Source organism: Oncorhynchus nerka, linkage group LG24 (genome assembly GCF_034236695.1).
Source record: "Oncorhynchus nerka isolate Pitt River linkage group LG24, Oner_Uvic_2.0, whole genome shotgun sequence".
In the NCBI taxonomy this organism is placed as follows: Eukaryota; Metazoa; Chordata; class Actinopteri; order Salmoniformes; family Salmonidae; genus Oncorhynchus; species Oncorhynchus nerka.
This window is the reverse complement of record NC_088419.1, coordinates 73,145,904-73,164,439: the sequence shown is the minus strand read 5'-3', so window position 1 is coordinate 73,164,439 and position 18,536 is coordinate 73,145,904. Positions and strand designations below refer to the sequence as shown.

At 41.0% G+C, this 18,536-nt stretch overlaps 1 protein-coding gene across 1 annotated transcript; it reads right to left on the bottom strand.

Annotated features, from left to right (window-relative positions):
* Positions 1-2,956: 2,956 nt before the first annotated feature.
* On the bottom strand, positions 2,957-12,231 carry LOC115108565 (volume-regulated anion channel subunit LRRC8D-like). The gene has a single exon (XM_029633061.2). The coding sequence runs from the start codon at positions 12,229-12,231 to the stop codon at positions 9,691-9,693; it is 2,541 nt and encodes an 846-aa protein (XP_029488921.2). The 3' UTR covers positions 2,957-9,690.
* Between the last annotated feature and the right edge of the window lie 6,305 nt (positions 12,232-18,536).

Genomic DNA, 18,536 nt, shown 5'->3' with positions numbered 1-18,536 from the left:
AGTATGTTAAAAAGCAGCTTTTCTGTGTTGGAATGGTGTGGGCGTACCCCAACAACAGAATGGTGTGGGTGTACCCCAACAACAGAATGGTGTGGGTGTACCCCAACAACAGAATGGTGTGGGCGTACCCCAACAACAGAATGATGTGGGTGTACCCCAACAACAGAATGTGTGGTCGCACCCCAACAACAGAATGGTGTGGGTTTACCCCAACAACAGAATGGTGTGGGTGTACCCCAACAACAGAATGGTGTGGGCGTACCCCAACAACAGAATGGTGTGGGTGTACCCCAACAGCAGAATGGTGTGGGCGTACCCCAACAACAGTATGGTGTGGGTGTACCCCAACAACAGAATGGTGTGGGCGTACCCCAACAACAGAATGGTCTGGGCGTACCCCAACAACAGAATGGTGTGGGCGTACCCCAACAATAGAATGGTGTGGGCGTACCCCAACAACAGAATGGTGTGAGCGTACTCCAACAACAGAATGGTGTGGGCGTACCCCAACAACAGAATAGTCAAGCTTATCTTTAAAGTAACTACTGTGTTTCCAGATTTCTATGAAATATGACCTATAATTCATTACAATATGAGTGAAATAGTATCCTTCCAATTTTTTCACATTAAGTATGTTAAAAAGCAGCTTTTCTGTGTTGGAATGGTGTGGGCATACCCCAACAACAGAATGATGTGGGTGTACCCCAACAACAGAATGTGTGGTCGCACCCCAACAACAGAATGGTGTGGGCGTACCCCAACAACAGAATGGTGTGGGTGTACCCCAACAACAGAATGGTGTCGGCGTACCCCAACAACAGAATGGTGTGGGTGTACCCCAACAACAGAATGATGTGGGTGTACCCCAACAACAGAATGGTGTGGGCGTACCCCAACAACAGAATGGTGTGGGCGTACCCTAACAACAGAATGGTGTGGGCGTACCCCAACAATAGAATGGTGTGGGCGTACCCCAACAACAGAATGGTGTGAGCGTACTCCAACAACAGAATGGTGTGGGCGTACCCCAACAAAAGAATGGTGTGGGCGTACCCCAACAACAGAATGGTGTGGGCATAAACCGGTCATTAAGAATATTAATGCAAGGAAATGGCAAGCATTTTGAAACGGTCTATTTGAGATACAAGTTTGAGGTGGGGGTTTTATGTGGGAGGGTTTTCTCCAATTTATGCTTTGGCCACAAGTACGAGTATAGGGTGAGTCAACAACATCATTAGTTAAAAGAATATGAACTTTTAAAAGGGCGACTTTCACTGGACAATTACTTTTAAATTCATCCATACAATGCTTGTTTTGTATTGACAGAAAACTGAGGACAGCATACAGTAGGTGAAACATGATGTTCTCAGCCCTACAGTCCTACAGTTGTACCTCCTCTGCAATGTGCCAAGCCTCATCTTGATCTGGGTCTGCTTCATTGGAGCTGCTTTCCTCCTGGTCTTCATTCAACAGCTCCTCCTCCTTCCCATACGTCAATTTCAAATGGATCCACTCCCTGGATATACATCACCAATATTTTCTATGAACAGAAATTCTACTCATACTGGTAAATGTTGTAGACCTGAAACCATTTGAGCCGAGACCTGTTAAGTGAAGGACAACAACTGGAGTAAAGTGTTGAAGACAGGACTGCAGGGAGGTGAATTTCACAGGCAGCACAGTGGACCATCTGGATCTTTCTCATGTAGTCTTCCTCTGTCACTCCTGGTATAGAGGGACAGGCTACTGAAGGAATATTTCCATTACAGACTGATTGTGATCAGACTGACTGACCATCTGATTGACTGGATTATGGATTTTGAATGGGGAGCTATAAAAGGACAGGCTCATTGTAATGGCTGGAATGGCATTCATGGAAGGGTTTTGAACACATCAAACATATGAAAACCACATGTTGACTCCATTCAATATATTCCATTCCAGCCATTACAATTACCATGTCCTCCTATAGCTTCACCCACCAGCCTCCTCTGACATTCACAATCCAGGGCCTGTGGGTATTCTGAAGAAAAGCCATACCATCATACCTTTCATGACTGCTTTTGGGAGCTCCTCTTTTGTCTGCTTAGACACTATCTTCCGAAATTTACTCAACTTGAACTCCTGTACAAAAAACATGAACAAAGAAATCCCAAATGAATACTAGGTATTGGAGAACCCTGGATTTACATGCGAAACCTTGATTACTCCCTTTATATTTGGCTTGCTTCCGGATATAGTCCAGTGTTTCATGATGAGATGACCCTCCGAAGTGTCTTTATTCTCAATGTCTTTATTAAAAATACTTTAGTCACTATTTTTGATGACGAAAATTAACTCTGTGATGATTTTAATAGTATTAGTCAAAAAGTTTGCCTACGATGAAACATGCTAATTACCTCAGTTAGGCTACCTGTCTACATGCGTAGCCAGCAACTGGGATGATTGACACACCTGAACACCTGTGGGGCGGGCGGGACCACGCGTAACTTTGATTGCATTATTTGCTATATGGATTAAAAACAGATAATTCAGTTTTATTTGAAGAGAAACATATCTAAATAACAGTAGTGTCAGTGAAGTAAGATTTTTGATTTTGCCATGTAAATAGGCCTATCGACGAGGAAATAACCTGTATTAACGTCATCTGCCCACACGATGGCACTCTGAGACAGTTCACCACTAGGCCTGCACTCCATCAGGGACTCCAATAGGCTTTTCTTATGTTTATTTGTTTATTTTATTTCAACTTTATTAACTTTTATGTTGCATCCTCATTCCCAAGAAAAAGCAGAAGTGCAGATCTGAGAACCCCATTCAAAACAGATCGATAAACTGATCATTCATTGAAATAATAAAAAGTAATATTGGTAACTACTGTAAGTGTCAGAAGATGAAACAGGTCAAAAATGTATTTCATTGCGTTTATTGTTCATTGAAAAACATCTCTTGCCTGTAATGATCTGAAAATTAAATTGACAGGTAGGCCTAACCAGGAGGAATTTGATTAGGAGTGGTTTGAGAGTGGTGCAGGGATTACATTGTTATCGTCTATCCTAATGGCATTAATCATTGTCAGGTACACAGTGTAATAATAATATTACACAATGACAGTTGTCAACACAAACAGGATTGCATAACCTGGAATGATCTGTTAGGAAGGAAGTATGTAGTTGTAACTAATGTATTTTTGGTGGTGGTGTAAGTGGACTCAAATGTAGCTTCTGTTGGTTTAACAGATATAGAAGAGATACATTAGAATATCAGATGGTTAAAAGACCAAATATTCTATTCAAATGCTTAAAATAATAATTTTAAAAAACTAAAATGCAGTTGTTGTTTTTCAGCAACTGTGGAAATACTCCCTTTTTAAAACTATAGAATACTAAACAAAAAAATAAAAGCACAATGGCTTCATATGAGACCCCATTATTATTTCTGTTGTTTACAAAACAATGCATATTATTTTTTATTGGAACTTAATCAAGTAATCATTCCCTGCCACACACACACACACACACACACACACACACAAAAAAACACACGCAACATACACAGACAAGCACACCTAATTTACGGATTGTCAAACATTACAAGTCAGAAATCAAGCTTTGACTAGAGATGGTTGCTGAAGGCCATTACAACAATGAATCACCTGTATCCCTCATACTAACCTTCTGGTTAGACATTATTCTCATGATTTTAAATATCAATACCTTGGTAAAAACATGTACTACAAATGTATACAATATAAAACAAGGAACAAACATTTCTCTCAAACAAGTTTCAAAACACAATCATGGAGAGAATATAGTAAACATTTGGAAATGGTAATGTCATCACATTATTCCATATTAACACTATTAAAATGCAGTTCATCAATAATGCATCAAATATGTACAGTACCTGTCAAAAGTTTGGACACGCCTACTCATTCACGGGTTTTTATTTATTTGTACTATTTTCTACCTTGTAGAATAATAGTTAATAGATCAAAACTATGAAATAAGTTGTGACAAGGTAGGCGTGGTATTCAGATTATAGCCCTGGTAAAAGACCGAGTGCATATTATGGCAAGAACAGCTCAAATAAGCAAAGAGAAACGACAGTCCATCATTACTTTAAGACATGAAGGTTAGTCTATCTGTAAAATTTCAAGAACTTTGAAAGTTTCTTCAAGTGCAGTCGCAAAAACCATCAAACGCTATGAAACTGGCTCTCATGAGGACGCCACGGGAAAGGAAGACCCAGAGTTATCTCTGCTGCAGAGGATAAGTTCATTCGAGTTACCAGCCTCAGAAATTGCAGCCCAAATAAATGCTTCACAGAGTTCAAGTAGCAGACACAGCTCAACATCAACTGTTCAGAGGAGACTGTGTGAATCAGGCCTTCATGGTCGGATTGCTGCAAAGAAACCACTACTAAAGAACACCAATAAGAAGAAGAGACTTGCTTGGGCCAAGAAACATGAGCAATGTCTGTGTAAGACGCAGAGTAGGTGAACGGATGATCTCCGCATGTGTGGTTCCCACCATGAAGCATTGAGGAGGAGGTGTGACGGTATGGGGGTGCTTTGCTGGTGACACGGTCAGTGATTAACTTAGAATTCAAGGCACACTTAATCAGCATGGCTACCACAGAATTCTGCAGCGATACGCCATCCCATCTGGTTTGCGCTTAGTGGGACTATCATATGTTTTTCAACAGGACAGTGACCCAACACACCTCCTGGCTGTGTAAGGGCTATTTGACCAAGAAGAAGAGTGATGGGAGTGCTTTATCAGATGACCTGGCCTCCACAATCACCCAACCTCAACCCAATTGATATGGCTTGGTATGAAGTGGACTGCAGAGTCAAGGAAAAGCAGCCAACAAGTGCTCAGCATATGTGGGAACTCCTTCAAGACTGTTGGAAAAGCATTCCAGGTGAAGCTGGTTGAGAAAGCCAAGCGTATGCGAAGCTGTCATCAAGGCAAATACTGGCTACTTTGACAAATCTAAAATATATTTTGATTTGTTTAACACTTTTTTGGTTACTACATGATACCATGTGTTATTTCATAGTTTTGATGTCTTCACTATTATTCTACAATGTAGAAAATAGTCCAAATAAGAAAAACCCTTGAATGAGTAGGTGTGTCCAAACTTTTGACTGGTACTGTACATGCTAATATTCTATCATTCTAATCTTTCGATGGTCCACATTGTGATTGTTTCTGAGACCAAAGTGATACATTTTGATTTTGGGCTCCAAAAATTTAAATCTATTCTTTGCAAGTGCAATCTACTACTCATAAATCCATGAGCTTGTCATCAAATCCATGCAAGACTGGACACCGTTGATTTGCTTCGCAATTCCTTTATTGAGTTGCAATTGTCATACCTTAACATTCAAAATAGTTTAACTACACGAGACTCAAATTAAAGGGAACGTTCACCCAAATATCTACGTTTGTCAGATGATACCATGCAACAAAAAAGTGGTATTATGTTGAGGTGAATCCATATTTAACCGCATCTGTTGTGTATAACAACCCAAATGCATTAGGAGATATCTGCAGGTCTGAATCCCAAATTCATGGAAAAGATATGTGCCGTATAACTAAATGTGCACCACCAATGGAATGCAAGAAAATAAGAAACTTTTGACTGATTGAAAGGTGCAAAACAATTCAACCTGACCTGGCATGGCCTGCATCACATGCTGGTAGCCTACAACCATATCAGTGGTTGTTGGCTAGTTCAAATGCTTGAAACATATTGTGAAATCACTAGACATTCGGGACATGGTTTTATTTGAGTATGAATGCGTCATAGGGTTACGAACATGTCTGCTGAAAACAGTTAAATACTTTACTGACACATTTATGAGCAAAAGACTAGGATAGTAAACATATACATGCACAGTCATTTAGTTAGCAGCCAAGACCATATTATAGCACACCAATTATGCATAGGAGTTGTCATATCAAGGGTGCACATTTTCTTTTTTGCCCTAACACTACACAGCCAAATCAAATTATCAAAGCTTGATGATTAGTTGATTATTTGAATCAGCTGTGTAGTGCTAGTGCAAAAAAACAAACGTGAACCCCTTGGGGTCCCGAGGACCGAGTTTGGGAAACCCTGCAATAGTGTTTTTTAATCATCCTTGTTGATGGATTCTTCAGTTTGTTCCGTGTGGTTCTGACAGTACAGTACTACCACAATAGGGGCATAGGCAGGCTTGTTGACTGGGTTGTCAAATTTGTCGGAGAGTTTAGTGGTTCCTTTCACACAGCTGCAGGTAATATACTGAATGAAATATACATAACAAAAGACCAAAGTAAAAATCGAGAGAGGACTCCCGAAACTGCCACATATAGTTGCTGTCTGATGAAAACTTTAACATTTTTGAATGTTTTAATTTTTTTTGTACATTTACTGAAAGCATTACCTCCCCTCAATGTACTCTGAACATTTCATGACAAAACAATGTATTCAAAATAGCTTATGAAGTTTTATCTTCAAACACACTTTTCAGGGAATAGAAAAAAATGACCCTATTTACCCAATAACGAACATACAATTATGAGAGGTTTCCATCAGACAGCCATGATATGGACTTTCCTGGATTCAGGTAAAACGTAGAGAAATGTTATGGAACACCGTTTGGGTCTTTGTGTGTCAAAAAAGATACACGTCAAATAACACTATTTGACACGTTAAATAAGCTTTTAAATTTGACATGTCAAATAACACAGTTTAATTGTAGAATGTTGTGTTGGACCGCAACTTCTGGGGTAGCTGGCTAGCTTTAGCTTGGTAACGTAAACTCACTCACTTTTGTACATCGCCCTAGTCCGTACAATTGACCTTATTTTAGCGCCCCAAAAAAGTAATACTTCCAGATCAACTGTAATGTCAATACCATTGTAAAGCACAATTTCTCCCCTTTCCAACAGAATCAATTACATGACCCCCACGCTGCCCGTTTCTGCATAATTCAAGAAGACAATGAGCCCCGTCAGATCTTTTTAAAAATGGCGGGTGGGGAAGCGAAACTAATGCGTGATAGTGAGAAGGAGAGATGTGTGGGAAAATTGCTTTTTTTCACTCGATCTGTCCAACTTATCACCTTATCGCCTCTAAAATGTAAATAAAACACTATAAAGACTTCATATAGTGTGTCATTAAATACCTATTTGAAGGTTTGTGTCGAATTTGAATCGTGTTTTTAGGGCGGTGCTAAAGTGATCTTAGAAGTTAACAGCGGCTTTGAGAATGATGATCGCATGCAATGATGGGGCAAAAAATGACAAGGTATCACCCCCTTACCCCCGTCACTGTCCATTTCTTGTTTTTAAACGATGATAGAAGTGCTACACCTGGTGGAGAGAGATTGTAAGAGTAATTATTAGAGTAATTATTAGCTAGGTAGCCACGTGTTGTTCACCTATTACAACTGAACTTAAGTTCATGTAAATAAATAGCTAGCCAGCTACTAAACCCTGTTGCCAAAAGCTAACGTTGTAAGCAGCCAGCTAGCTTCATTAGGCTCGACCTGACCGGGTTATGTGTTGTGAAGCTAGCCTCAATAAGGATTAGGCACAATTGTGGAATTTGCGATTTGCCTCCAAAATAAAAGTACCTATTTGAAAGTGATGCAGAAGGTTGCAATTGGAGGAATCATGCCATATTTAGACTAGATCATGTTAAACAAGGCTGGAATGTGAAGCAATTAAATGGGGTATCAGTCTACTCGGTGACACCCATAGAACACAACTGTGAAGAGTTTACGCAAGTATTAGTGTTGTAGCTCTTATCGCAGGAGTGTGACTGTGTGAAATCACCTCCCTAGTCAGCCTATTGTGTGTATTGACATTCATATTGCACTGTACAGCTTTACCTAAGGATTGGGGATCAATGAAATGGGGTATCAGTCTACTCAATACATTTTTTCCCCAACGTCCTCCTCAGAGTTATCAGGCTCAAACATCCACACAGTATTATTTTTCCTCTGGAATAGTGTTCAATACACATAGGTTGACAATAAATGTGTCTCAATTCACAGTTTCAGAGTCCCACAATAAGAGCTACGATGCTAATGTTCTCTGTGTGTCACTGAGTAGACTGATACCCCATGTCATTGATCCACAATCCTTAGGTAAGGCTGTACAGTGAAATAAGTATGCCCCAATGAAATTCTAAAGTCTAATACATCCAGTGTGATTTCAATTTTGTTTTGTCAAATTAACAAATTATTGTATTTTGTTGATTTTATATACCATTCCAAACTCGTTTATCATGATCTATTCAATTATGGCATAATTCTACAATTTGTATTCATTTGCAACACTGTCATTGACATACTTTTATTTTGAAGGCTAACTGCAAAGTCCACTATTGTGGCTAATCCTTATTGTGGCTAGCTTCACATAGATGGGTCCGACCACCATTAATCAAATAAGAACTGTCTTGTAAATTAGGGTTATTTTAGATGATGATACCTAGCTATATAGTTAGCTAGCTAACTATAGCTACTGAAACAGATTATGTCGTTTTGCTATGTTTTTGGGGAAGACATTGTTTGCATCCATGAGCTAGCTAGCTTTTTTATGACCAGCACTGTACTAGTGTCATAGCATACGTATCGATGAATCGTTGTGACATATGAAATACGAGTGAGTGTAATCAATGTGTAATAACTACGTAAAACAAATTATGAACACGTTAAATGATTATGTGACGTGCAGTCATATTCAGGTCCTGATTGGTCAACAAGCTTATTTGACACGACAAATAGTGTTATTTGACGTGTATCTTTTTTGACACGCAAAAAAATGTTCCATAAAATGTTGCTATAAAACAAAGAAAACAAACATAAAATCTCATCAGACCATGTACCCCTCGCATCTATAAATTCTACACCACCATTCTCTGTTCCATAATTAAGAGGAGCATCCATTTTCCTCAGAACATTGAATAATAATTTTGTGGTCTAACACAAACATGGTCGTCATTCTAGAACTAGCCGTCACTCTGGAACCAGACCCTCATTCTGGAACCAGGGATGTAGTCATTACGCCGATTCTGTTGCAAAACATTTCTTAAACAGAAGCAAATGGAATGAAATGGGGAAGGACCTACATGAATTGTCCAATAGAAACACTAGTTTTAGTTGCAAAATATTCTGTTTTGCAACTGTTTGGACTAATGATTACACCCCAGTCCATCATTCTGGAACTAGCCCATCACTCTGGAACCACCCAATCACTCTGGAACCACCCAATCACTCTTGAACCACCCAATCACTCTTGAACCACCCAATCACTTTTGAACCAGACCATCACTCTTGAACCAGACCATCACTCTTGAACCAGACCATCACTCTTGAACCAGACCATCACTCTTGAACCAGACCATCACTATGGAACCAGCCCATAACTGTGGAACTAACCTACCATTTTTTAACTAGACCATACTTATGGCTTTTTCCACAGTACCTGGGATCTTCTTTCATAATGAGTGATCACAGTGCCATTTTATACCCGTCTAAAACATAATGTTCTTTCACGACGAGTCAGCCCTGAGCAAAAACCTTTCTTTCAGTTCAATTGTTTTAATTACAAACATTGACTGTGGACAGTTGTCTCATTTTTGTAATCCCACTCCTGTATGGGTAAAGTGACTCTCACTGTCCTGCCACACTCACACCCCATTAGCAAAGGGCACGTTGGCTTCCTGATTGATACTCTCCTTGATCTCTAGGGGGAGTGAGTCAAACAGGTGGTCCTCCACCAACAGGCAGTTCCTGTGGAGGAGGTGACACTGGCCTAGCTGGGGCGGCAGGCGGTCCAGACAGTTTCCCTTCAGCTCCAGGTTTGTTAGCTGCACCAGATTGCCAATCTTCTCTGGAAGGACGGCGATACAATTGTGTCCCAGACTTAGTGTCCTCAGTTTGGTGCACTTAAACAGCTGCTTGGGTACTACCTCCACCTTGTTGCCTGTAATGGCAAAGTGCTGGAGGTTCTGCATAAAACCAATCTCCAGCGGAATCACCGCTATGGAGTTGTGGCTAATGTCCAGATACCTCAGCTTGAGCAGGTTAAACAAGGGTACGGGCAGAGATTCAAGTTTATTGTGAGAAAGGTAGAGGGACTCAAGGTTTTTGACATGGCTTATTGACAATGGAATGGTAATGATTTTATTGTGCCACAGTTTGAGGCAGATCAGCCTCTTGAGGTGCTGGAAGCTGATGACCTCCTCAATGGTACGAATGTTGTTGGATTTCAGGTCCAGCTCCTGCAGGTTGGTCAAACTGAAAATAGCATGGGGTATCCTCTCCAGTTCACAGTTGTGAAGCTCTAGTTCAGCTAGGTTCATCATTTTCTTCAAACTGTTCAGTACCAGGAGTTTAGTACCATCATTGTGTACCACCAGCTTGATCAGGTGTGGAGAGAGATCTGTTATGTTGGTCGGGACCTTCGTCAAATTGCTTTTTAGATGCAGAATCTTTAGATGCCTCAGGTCTCTGAGAGATTCTAAACCGATCATCTTGTTGTTTTCAGAATTCAGATTCCCGACCAAGTACAGCTCCCTCAGACTTTTCAACAGGTACACCCAAGTGGGGATCTCGGCTACATCCGTAAACTTGACATGAAGGCACCGGAGGTGGTCACGAAGGAAACTGAACGCGGTCTGCTCGACTTTGGCAGGACAGTGGTAGAAGTGTAGCTCCTGAATGTTGATCATCTGGGAGATCTTGGCTGTTATCCTGGCCTCTGGGATCAGCTCCAGCTTCAGGATCTCCAGATCTGTCAGGTCAAAGACAGCGTCTGGCAAACCTGACAGCATGAAGAGATGGAGCTCCAGTTTGTCCTGAGCGTTGTGGGTTACATGCTGTCTCAGTTTCTCGAATGTCCACTCGTGATTCAAGCTGATCTCCCGCAGCTTGTTCTCACTGACTTCAGAGAGGAAGACACCAAAACGCTTAGAGTACAGCTGGTCGTACTGATCGACCATGTGCAAGAGAAACGCAAAGTCGTTCTTCACGTCAGGAATGTCACTGAAGCTACTCTCCTCTCTGACTTTCTCGAAAGAGTACTCCTTGAGAGGTCGTCGAAAGAGCCAGAAGAGAGTGTATATACAGATGAGGCCGTATATACAGACGAGGGAAATATAGCTGACAAGCAGCTTCCTTAACATGAATGCCATGTTATGTGTGCATTGGAATTTAGTGTATCCAGTTAAATGTTTTATGTCAGGCTCACACACATGGTCAAAGTCAATGGCAGCAACAAATGTCATTGTGTAACACAAGATCAAAATGAACTTCACAGTTTTGATCACTGTTTGGGCAACGTAGAGCTTGTAGATCAAATCACTGTCTTCCACGTGAGTACGGAATTTCCTAACCTTTTCAAATAGGGCCTTGGCCTGCTCTCCATCTTTATTGTCTAGTATGGTCATGCATGGGACTTCAATGACAGGCTTATCAGCAGTGAACTTGACCCCAGACTTAGCCAGCATCGGGGTGGACTGGTTAGGACTTCCCTCTTCACTGCTGGTTGAGAAATGTTTTGGCAGGAAAGGGGCACCAGTGAGCCTTTGCTTATTCTCCTCTGAGTCCTCACATGCCGTCTCAGATAATGCCTTGGTCGTCCAAGGAGACTCAAAACACTTCCCCAGAATCCCCACAAAATGCTCTATTTTCGAACAAGTCTTTGGATATTTGAACCAGAAGTTACTGCTGACCATGAGGACGATGGTGTGTATGAGAGCAAGGTATGGGAAGTATTTAGAATACCACGGCAGGGCGACATGGTAGCACATCTGATTGACAAAAACATATTGCTGAAAGTCCAGGTTTGTCCTGACGCCTGTTGGCAGAGGCTGCTGTCCAACACCACCAGAATGTGTAAAGTGAATCTGATGAACAACACTATCCGGTAGATCCTTAGTCACTAGGGGAGTGGCGGCTAGCGTCACCCTACTTCCTCCGTTCCCTGACCCAGAACCAGACCCCTCCGCTGGCTGCGGTGTTGTGAAGCCGCTGGGGTCCTCTGAAGCTGGTTCCAGGATAGGAAGGCAAACCACCTGGTCTTTGGTTAACTGCATGGTTCCAGAAAATATGGCTAGCATCAGCATGACGACGCCCAGGTAGTCCATAAAGACGTCCCACCATGGTTTCAGGATCCGATAGGTTGGCTGGATGTCATTCAGGGCGGCTACCTCGGTAAGAGTAAACATCACTGCAACAGAAAGCAGACGTATTAATTAAACAGTGACAAACATAATATACACATGATTTAACAAACAAGTGCAATTAAACCTTCCGAAAATGAATTAAGCCCAAAATGTTACATCTGCGGGATTTACATTACATTAAATGTCTTGATTAGATTCACTATGGGTCCTAATTTGACTACATGCAATTTGGAAAATCAGTCATCACTGATAAACTCAGATTTTTGCAATAAAAATGCAGAACACACATCATTGAAGAAAAGAACAATACATCTTCAAAAACATGAGGCGGCAGGTAGCCTACTGGTTAGCGAGTTGGGCCAGTAATCGAAATGTCGCCGGATCAAGCCGACAAGGTAAAAATCTGTCGTTCTGCCACTGAACAAGGCATTTAACCCACTGTTCCCCGGTAGGCCGTCATTGTAAGTAAGAATTTGTTCTAAACCTAATTGCCTAGTAAAGAAAGAAAATTGCATATGGCAACATTCCCTATTATGACTACGGTAGTATTTTTACAACATAGACTCTAGGCTATCTGCCACTCATTCCTTTCATTACTACATGAACATTAGGGTTGGGACTGGCCAGGGACCTCAAAATACGATATTATTACGATAGTTAGGTGCCAATACCATATGTACTGCGATTTTCATGATTCTATATATATTGCGATTCAATACTGTGATTTTATTGCAATTCGATGTGCCAAACATATTGCTCACCATACAGTGCATTCGGAAAGTATTCAGACCTCTTAATTTTTTCCCTCATCAATCTACACACAATACCCCATAATGACAAAGCAAAAACAGTTATTTTATTTTTGCAAATGTATAAAATAAAAAACTGAAATACCTTATTTACATAAGTATTCAGACACTTTGCTACGAGACCTGAAAATGAGCTCAGGTGCATCCTGTTTCCATTGATCATCCTTGAGATGTTTCTACAACTTGATTGGAGTCCACCTGTGGTAAATATAATTGATTGGAAATTATGTTGGAACGACACACACCTGTCTATATAAGGTCCCAAAAACCAAGCCATAAGGTCGAAGGAATTGTCCATAGAGCTCGGAGACAGAATTGTGTCGAGGCACAGATCTGGGGAAGGGTATCAAACATTTTCTGCAGCATTGAAGTTCTTCAAGAACACAGTGGCCTCCATCATTCTTAAATGGAAGAAGTTAGGAACCACCAAGACTCTTCCTAGAGCTGGCCACCTGGCCAAACTGAGCAATCGGGGGAGAAGGGCCTTGTACAGGTCGGTGACCAAGATCCCGATGGTCACTCTGACAGAGCTCCAGAGTTCCTAGTGGAGATGGTAGAACCTTCCAGAAGGACAACCATCTCTGCAGCACTCCACCAATCAGGCCTTTATGGTAGAGTGGCCAGACAGAAGCCACTCCTGAGTAAAAGGCACATGGCAGCCCGCTCGGAGTTTATCAAAAGACCCTCAGACCATGAGAAACAAGATTCTCTGGTCTGATGAAACCAAGATTGAACTCTTTGGCTTGAATGCCAAGCATCACATCTGGAGGAAACCTGGCACCATTCCTGGGGAGTGTCGTGGTGGCAGCATCATGCTGTGGGGATGTTTTTCAGCGGCAGGGACTGGGAGACTAGTCAGGATCGAGGGAAAGATTAATGGAGCAAAGTACAGAGAGATCCTTGATGAAAACCTGCTCCAGAGCGCTCAGACTGAGGCGAAGGTTCGACTTCCAACAGGACAACGACCCTAAGCACACAGCCAATACAATGCAGGAATAGCTTCAGTACAAGTTTCTGAATGTCCTTCAGTGGCCTAGCCTGAGCTCGGACTTGAACCCGATCTAACATCTCTGGAGAGACCTGAAAATACCTGTGCAGCGACACTCCCCAACCAACCTGAGAGCGCTTGAGAGGATCGGAATGGCCGATTATATAGGGCCGATTTCAAGTTTTCATTTAGAATCGGAAATCGGTATTTTTGGGCGCCGATTTTCAGATTATTTTTATTTATTTATATATATATATATATATATATATATATATATATACCTTTATTTAACTAGGCAAGTCAGTTAACAAAACATTCTTATTTTCAATGACAGCCTAGGAACGGTGGGTTAACTGCCTTGTTCAGGGGCAGAACGACAGATTTTCACCATGTCCGCTCGGGGGATTCAATCTTGCAACCTTACAGTTAACTAGTCCAATGCAATAACGACCTGCCTCTCTCCCGTTGCACTCCACAAGGAGACTGCCTGTTACGCGAATGCAGTAAGCCAAGGTAAGTTGCTAGCTAGCATTAAACTTATCTTATAAAAAACAATCAAGCATAATCACTAGTTAACTACACATGGTTGATAATATTACTAGATATTATGTAGCATGTCCCGCGTTGCATATAATCTGACTGAGCATACAAGTATCTGACTGAGCGGTGGTAGGCAGAAGCAGACACGTAAACATTAATTCAAACAGCACTTTCGTGCGTTTTGCCAGCAGCTCTTCGTTGTGCATCAAGCATTGCGCTGTTTATGACTTCAAGCCTATCAACTCCCGAGATGAGGCTGGTGTAACCGAAGTGAAATGGCTAGCTAGTTAGCGCGCTAACTAGAGGGACGGAAGCTATACTGTTACACTGGCAATACTAAAGTGCCTATAAGAACATCCAATAGTCAAAGGTTAATGAAATACAAATGGTATAGAGGGAAATAGTCCTATAATTCCTATAATAACTACAACCTAAAACTTCTTACCTGGGAATATTGAAGACTCATGTTAAAAGGAACCACCAGCTTTCATATGTTCTCATGTTCTGAGCAAGGAACTGAAACGTTAGCACTTACATAGCACATATTGCACTTTTACTTTCTTCTCCAACACTTTGTTTTTGCATTATTTAAACCAAATTGAACATGTTTCATTATTTATTTGAGGCTAAATTGATTTTATTGATGTATTATATTAAGTCAAAATAAGTGTTCATTCAGTATTGTTGTAATTATTATTAATTATTACAACAACAAAAAAATGAAACAAAAAAATTGGCCGATTAATCGGTACCGGCTTTTTGGATCCTCCAATAATCGGTATCGGCGTTGAAAAATCATAATCGGCCGACCTCTAATACAAATGTGCCAAGCTTGAGTCATACCCAATAAGACTCGAGGCTGTAATCTCTGCCAAAGGTGCTTCAACAAAGTACTGAGTAAAGGGTCTGAATACTTATGTAAATGTGATATTTCTGTTTTTATTTTTAATACATTTGCAAAAATGTCTAATAACCTGTTTTTGCTTTGTCATTATGGGGTAGTGTGTGTAGTAGATTGATGAGGGGGAAAAAAGCAATTTAATCAATTTTAGAATAAGGCTGTAACAACAACAACAAAAAGTTAAGGGGTCTGAATACTTTCCAAAGACACTGTATATCCGCTGCAGAGGGGCAAGAGAGAGCCATGAGAAAACGAGATTTGATCAGTGCTGAGAAATTGGCTTCCTATTTAAAAAATAAGATGGAGAACAAGCTATGAAGAACCAGCAGAACAGCAGAGCTCTGCATTTTTTCCCATTTCTAAAGCTAATCGACATAGGCGTAGTCATGACATGTTCCATCTAAAACTCTACTTTATTATCTAATCAAAAACAGTTTGCCATTACTGTCTTTGTTCTTTGTCTTTGCTTGTCTTCGTGATCTCTAGCTTTATACATACCCTTCATCATATGAAACTTATTTGGGCTTCGATGTGACTAACCCACGCGTTAAGAACAAACCCAAAGCCTTACTAAAAACTGACAGCCAGATAGAAAAGATGGCAGGGGAATTAAGAATGTCTGTCTTGCAGAGAACTAAAAAAACAAACAAAGGGTGGTCCCTAATTCTGTCCTTTTGAATAGAGACCTGGAAAGTAAAGTGAACAGTGAGACAATCAGTCACACGTTTGCTATAGGCAGAGTACTCTGTAGCTCATTTGTAATTATGTGCATTTAAGCTAATTGCGGTCTCAAACATCCTATGTCTAATTGTACATATTGTCTTCAAATAAATAAATACTTCAATATAATGACTATATCATCTGAGATCCTTAAATTCTGATACCCTATAGGATAATTCAACATTCATTCTCAAATGTCATTAATGGGTACCATCATCTTTTAACCTTTATAAATACAGTTTAGTCTCACTGAGTTCAAATCCATTTTGCAAGAGAAACCTGTCCAAGATGGCAGTAGTTTTGGAAGTGAACTGAATACACTTTCATTCATAATACTGTAGGGAAAGGCAGTGCAGTAAAGGGAACCCGGGTTTGCTGGCGTGAAAGGCAAACACCCTACAAATAGGGTTAACCCTCTTGGTGGGAATTGTAACATGGCTCATAGAGCGAGGATCGCTACACTGCCCCCTCCCAATGGTAATGCGTGTCTCCATGCTTCAACTACTCAGCCTCCTCACCAGTCTGGGTAGTGCGTTCCGATGGCCTCACAGCCGCCATCCCACTTCTGGGAATTGTAACATGGCTCATATAGCAAGGATTGCTACAATACATTCCTCTGAGACCTGCTGTCCAGAGTGATGCACTTGGCCCATGTTATCACCTTCAGTGGTTCATCATTCATTCATCCAGAGGGTAACCTATCGACACAGCCTACAGGAATAGCATGCCACATATTCCCTAGTGCCGTCATAATACCAACATGACCAATGCCCTAAATGTCCTTCTGCTTACCACAAGACTAAGGATGTGTCCCAAATGGCACCACATTCCCTATATAGTGCAGTACTTTTGACCAGAGCCCTTTGGGCCCTGGTAAAAAGTAGTACACTATATAGGGAACATCTGTGTATAATTCCTCTAGCTAGCCTTTCTCCACTGCATATAAATGTGTAAAAGACAAAAGCAGAGCCCACTGACACCATGCCAGAGAGAACTAGTGATTAGCACAATGCCCATGTGTTTTTATGAAGGTCACACTTGCAAGCAGACTAGACTGTGGTTTAGTTTCAGTCAAATGTGGTTAAGGGTGTTGGTGGAAAAGTCATGTGGATGCAAAAGTCAGTTTTCCACATCCAAATCTGCTCAGACAAAATGCTGAAATATAATGGAAATCAACTGGTACACGTTTCTGTACTTCAGAGGCAGTGCAAGTTGGGGATCAAGTTGTCGCCCTATTCCCTACACACTACACAGAGGCCCAGATGTTGGGGTTGCTTTAAGACGGAACTGAACTCGAGTGAGCAGAAATGTAGACAGTACACTGTGTACTTGTCCCAGCTTCAAGATTTAGTGACACATTTGTTATCGTTTACCTTTATACATCAGTTGAGAACACTTATGTTGTTATAAATTGAAGCGGCAGGTAGCATAGTGGTTAGAGCGTTGGGCCAGTACCCGAAAGGTTGCAAGATCGAATCGCCGAGCTGACAAGGTAAAAATCTGTCGTTCTGCCCCTGAACAAGGCAGTTAACCCACTGTCCCTTGGCTGTCATTGTAAATAAGAATTTGTTCTTAACTGACTTGCCTAGTTAAATAAATGTGCAACTAAAGCAGACATATATTCCAAGTTCAAATAAACCACTATGCCAGCTATATTGCCAGCTGTGCACAAGAGGGTTAAGACTAGAACAGCAGCTTGGAGGATTATGCCTAGTTATGTAGAATTTGGCTGGCATACTGACTGAAGACCTAAGCTAACCTCAGTATGGACATTTTCCAAAGTAGGTCAAGTGCTGAAGAGCTATGCAAGTCACTCATTTGTCAACGGATAATGATTGGCATCTAAAACATCCAATCAGAGCACTCAGTAGACCCATTGACATGAAATTAACCATATGATCTCCCAATGGTGAGCATTATCACACTGAGGAAGGCTATGGTTTGCTGGGCAGATCACTACTCTACCCAGCCTCTTGGTGTCAAGAATAGGCAACTGTGTTGTGCAACATGCCCATATTTTAAACTGAGCAAGCATATGCACTAGATTGTTGCATGCAATTGATTTATTCGGATCCCCATTAGCTTTTTCAGAAGCAGGAGCTATTCTTCCTGGGGTCCACACAAAAACATAAAACACGACAAGTAACAAAACACTGATAGGCAAGAGCAGTCACACAAACAAAATGTAATGAAAATCTGTTTAAAGCCTGGGTAGGTGAGAGGAGAAATTGACATTTGAACCTCAGAGACAGTAAAATATTCATTTTAGGCCTACCATAGATCCAATGTCTTATCCTGAATAAAAATAGAACTCCATGTCAACTATTTAGTTGTAAATACAGCATAGGCAGTACAGTGCTGATGTAGTATTCACAAATATGTGGGACAT

Excerpts from the sequence above, each read along its gene's own strand:
- LOC115108565 (XM_029633061.2), bottom strand. The coding sequence starts at position 12,231 with ATGTTTACTCTTACCGAGGTAGCCGCCCTGAATGACATCCAGCCAACC.